Source organism: Bidens hawaiensis, unplaced genomic scaffold (genome assembly GCF_021521415.1).
Source record: "Bidens hawaiensis isolate Kalapana, Puna unplaced genomic scaffold, B.hawaiensis_p1.1 tig00035436_1, whole genome shotgun sequence".
NCBI lineage: Eukaryota > Viridiplantae > Streptophyta > Magnoliopsida > Asterales > Asteraceae > Bidens > Bidens hawaiensis.
This window is the reverse complement of record NW_027496155.1, coordinates 216917-220750: the sequence shown is the minus strand read 5'-3', so window position 1 is coordinate 220750 and position 3834 is coordinate 216917. Positions and strand designations below refer to the sequence as shown.

The following is a 3834-nucleotide window of genomic DNA, read 5'->3' as shown; positions in this document are numbered from 1 at the left end:
GACATTTTGTACTGGAGCGTACTCCTCCTCGTACTATTGTCGGTGAGCTGTCACCCTGTGATTGGTTCATGGGTCGCTTTCGTCAGATCTTGTCCATTTGTCCATACCTTGGTAGGTTATAGTACAAAAGATCCTCTAGAAGCGTACGGACTGGCTCTTTTGGGCGGGAATATTCCCGCCCTGCTCATTCCTTCTTCAGGTGACATTACTGAAGTATTAAGAGTTAGTGCCTTATGCGTGTAGCCTTACTGTTAATGCGGGTAGCCTTCCTTCTTGGCTTGTACCCACAGCTGCGGGGACAGGCAGGGTACTGTACCAAGGGAGGCTTTCCTGCGGGAACAGCTGGCTTACTGCGTGTAAGGTCTTCATCTCTCTGAGCATGGTGGGTCCTGTGGATCCAGTTGGTCTTTGCGCAGACGTACCTCTTCCAGGTGAGTCTTGCGGGTCCAACTGGGCTTTGCGGGGACCTACCTCTTCAACGGGGCAAATGAGCCAAGCTTCTCGCTAGCTAGTTAAGCTCGGACTGATAAAATGCTCGAAACAAGCCCTATTTTTTGAACCCGAACCTTAAATGAAGCTTGTTTAGTTATCGAGCCCAAACATTGTACATGAAGCTCGTTTAGGCTCGCCAAGCCTTAACGAACCTTGTGCACTTATAAGTTTTACCTCCTTCCGGCTTCTCTTTACTATTTCACATTCCATAGTCGTTGTTTAAGGTATTACATGGGCTCGATTCGAGTTTAGGCTCGTTTAAGGTTTTTAATTTATATATTAAAAATAAAGGAAAAAACTTTTATTTATAAGTAAATTTATATATAATGAACGAATCGAGTTATAAATTAATAAATAAATAATAATAATAATAACTCACGAGCCTAACTCGAGTTATAAAAAAAGACTCGAAACAAGCTCAAGCTCTCATAAGTCAAAACGAGCCGATCTCGGACCTAGAGGATAAACTCTGTACTTTATATTATTATTATTATTATTATTATTATTATTATTATTCTCTCGATTGTCTTCTCTGCATCAAACTGAATTAAACAGAGGCGAGTTTATGCGCTGAGGCTGCATAGTAAACTATTAACGCATAAACTCAAATTCCTTTAGTTCTAATCGATTTACCAGGTAATTAATTTCATCTGTTATTCAAAACCCTAATTTTATTATTATTATTATTATTATTATTATTATTTGAATAATATTGAAAACGAATAGATATATAAGTTAATCAGACTCTGGAATCTGTTTGTGGGTTTGATTTGATTTGATTTAATTTAATTTGGTTCAGATTTAGGGTTTATTGGACATGTTTTAGCTTCAAAATTAATAGTATCATTTCTGAAACTATTAACAAGATTATAACACTACATATGAAACTGATGGTGTTTAATATTGCCAATTTAATATCAATATTGTATTTGATTACCTAGTTGTGTTATGTTTGATCTCATGATTCATAGCTTTTTTAAGTGATTATTATTCTCATCTGAAAAATCAAAGCAGACCATCACTTCTACTCGTAAAAGTCCCTTAACAGTTTTTTGCGCGTAAAAGTCCCTTAACATTATTATTATTATTATTATTATTATTATTATTATTATTATTATTATTATCTTGCACATAAAAGTCACGCCACGTGTTAAATTTGAACAAAATTGTGATCTTTTTAAACTTATTATAGCCGAGCTAAGCTCATTTTGATTTACAGAGCTTGAGCTCGGCTCGTTTCGAACTCTTTTTATCAAGGTTGCAAAAGTCGTTAGGCGGACCCCAGGCAGCCGACTGTGGAGTTGGGAGTACTCGACCTTGGTCGGTGAATACTCGGGGATGGCTAACCGAGAACTCGGCTTAGGCGGGGATTACTCGTTGAGTACTCAGCGTCTAGGCGCGAATTTTACAACCATGTTTTTTATAAAGCTCGTTTCGAGGTCCTTTTCTAAAGCTCGAGCTTGGCTCGTTTCAAGATCTTTTTCTAAAGTTTGAGCTCGGCTTATGAGTCGTATTTTCAAGCTCAAGCTCAGCACGGGTTCAACTTGTTATTAAGTTATATACAAATGATATCTATTGTTATTATAATGTAGTTTGTAAATTAACGAGTTCATGATTTTATCTAAGCATAACTAAGAAATGTTAACATGTTAAGGGACTTTTATGATACAAATAGTAAGCATGTTGATTATTTATGCGCAGAATATTGTTAAGAGACTTTTACGGTTAAAAATAGAATGTATGTTGGTTTTTCATCTGAAAGAAGTTGTTAACGGACGTTTACGAGAAAAAATAGAAAGTATGTTGGTTTTATATGGTATTTAGCCTGCTATAATTTGATCAATGTTGGCCTAACAAATCAGAAAATCATGATCGCCGCCGCCTTTTAATTCTTTTGTGTTTCAATGTGTTGACATATCGTTTAAATCTTTTGTTTTTCAGTTTTCTGATAAGTTTTTACATTCAATCAAACCATAAAATGGCTTCGGTTGTACGACCTCCATCTACAATGGCATCAATGGTTCTTTCAAAAAGTCACTCTACAAACCATAAATTTTATAAACCTACAAACTACAGGCTTACCTTTCCTCATTTAGCCACAAAACACCATACTATTTGTTGCACAAATGCGACACCATGGGACCCACCTCCCGTGACGTATGCACTAAAAGACGACACCACCAAAGGCGAGTTTTTAACTGGCCCCACCACTTTATTCGAAACCATTGATTCCGATGAAACCAAGTCAGCCTCAGCCGAATCTTTAACAACAGATACGAAACGAGTCTCGAAACTCGGCTACATTAGATGGCCTATGTGGCTCATGGGCCCGTTGGTACTTTTAGCCACGGGAATGGTTCCGACTCTTTGGTTACCAATTTCTTCAGTCTTTTTAGGACCGAATATAGCGAGCCTGTTGTCGTTGACTGGGCTCGACTGCATATTCAACCTCGGTGCATCACTGTTCCTGTTAATGGCTGATGCATGCTCACGTCCAAACACCCCGGATCAAGACCCGTGTCTTAGCCAACCACCTTTGGGCTACAGGTTCTGGAACATGGTTGGAACGGTATCCGGTTTCATCATTCCTTTAATCATGTTTTTCGGTTCTGAAAATGGTCTTTTTCAACCTCAACTCGCGCCAATTTCTTTCGCGATTCTTTTGGGCCCGTATCTTTTGCTTCTTGCAGTGCAGATGCTGACGGAGATGCTGACGTGGCACTGGGAGTCGCCTGTGTGGCTTGTGACACCGGTTGTGTACGAAACGTACCGTGTGTTGCAGTTGATGAGGGGTTTGAAGCTTGGGGCGGAGCTTGGTGCACCGGCTTGGACGGTTCATGTGATTAGGGGTCTGGTGTGTTGGTGGGTGCTGGTTCTCGGTGTGCAGGTTATGAGGGTTGCTTGGTATGCAGGTTTTACAGCTCAACTTTATCAAAACGGTTCGTCGAATGATGCTAGTGAAGTTGAAGTTGAAGTTTCTTCTGGTTGATGATGAGATGGTTATATGATATATCAGTTTGAATGTTATATTACTAATTTGGTGTTTGTTTATAAAGTAAAACAATAAGGTATAATTGTACAAACTTTTAGCAGCATTTTGTTAGGGAAAAAAAAGATGATAATTACTGTGTATACATGACTTAGAAGATGGATTTTCATTTGTTATAAGTTTCTCATGTTATATTGTTATATGATGAATTCACCATGTTTTTATACCATTTCATAAGTTAATAACTTTTCTTTTAATATATATAGAGAAAGATGTTGAATATAAAAGCAATGATTTTAAAACAGGATTGACATAAATAATTTAATAATGAAAAATATTTTACAAAACATTAA

At 37.7% G+C, this 3834-nt stretch overlaps 1 protein-coding gene across 1 annotated transcript; it reads left to right on the top strand.

Annotated features, from left to right (window-relative positions):
- The first annotated feature begins 1006 nt into the window (after positions 1 to 1006).
- Positions 1007 to 3633, top strand: LOC143587272 (uncharacterized). Its single transcript, XM_077068607.1, has 2 exons — positions 1007 to 1128; positions 2434 to 3633. The coding sequence occupies exon 2, from the start codon at positions 2471 to 2473 to the stop codon at positions 3479 to 3481; it is 1011 nt and encodes a 336-aa protein (XP_076924722.1). The 5' UTR covers positions 1007 to 1128; positions 2434 to 2470; the 3' UTR covers positions 3482 to 3633.
- The last annotated feature ends 201 nt before the right edge of the window (positions 3634 to 3834 follow it).

Excerpts from the sequence above, each read along its gene's own strand:
- LOC143587272 (XM_077068607.1), top strand. The coding sequence starts at position 2,471 with ATGGCTTCGGTTGTACGACCTCCATCTACAATGGCATCAATGGTTCTT.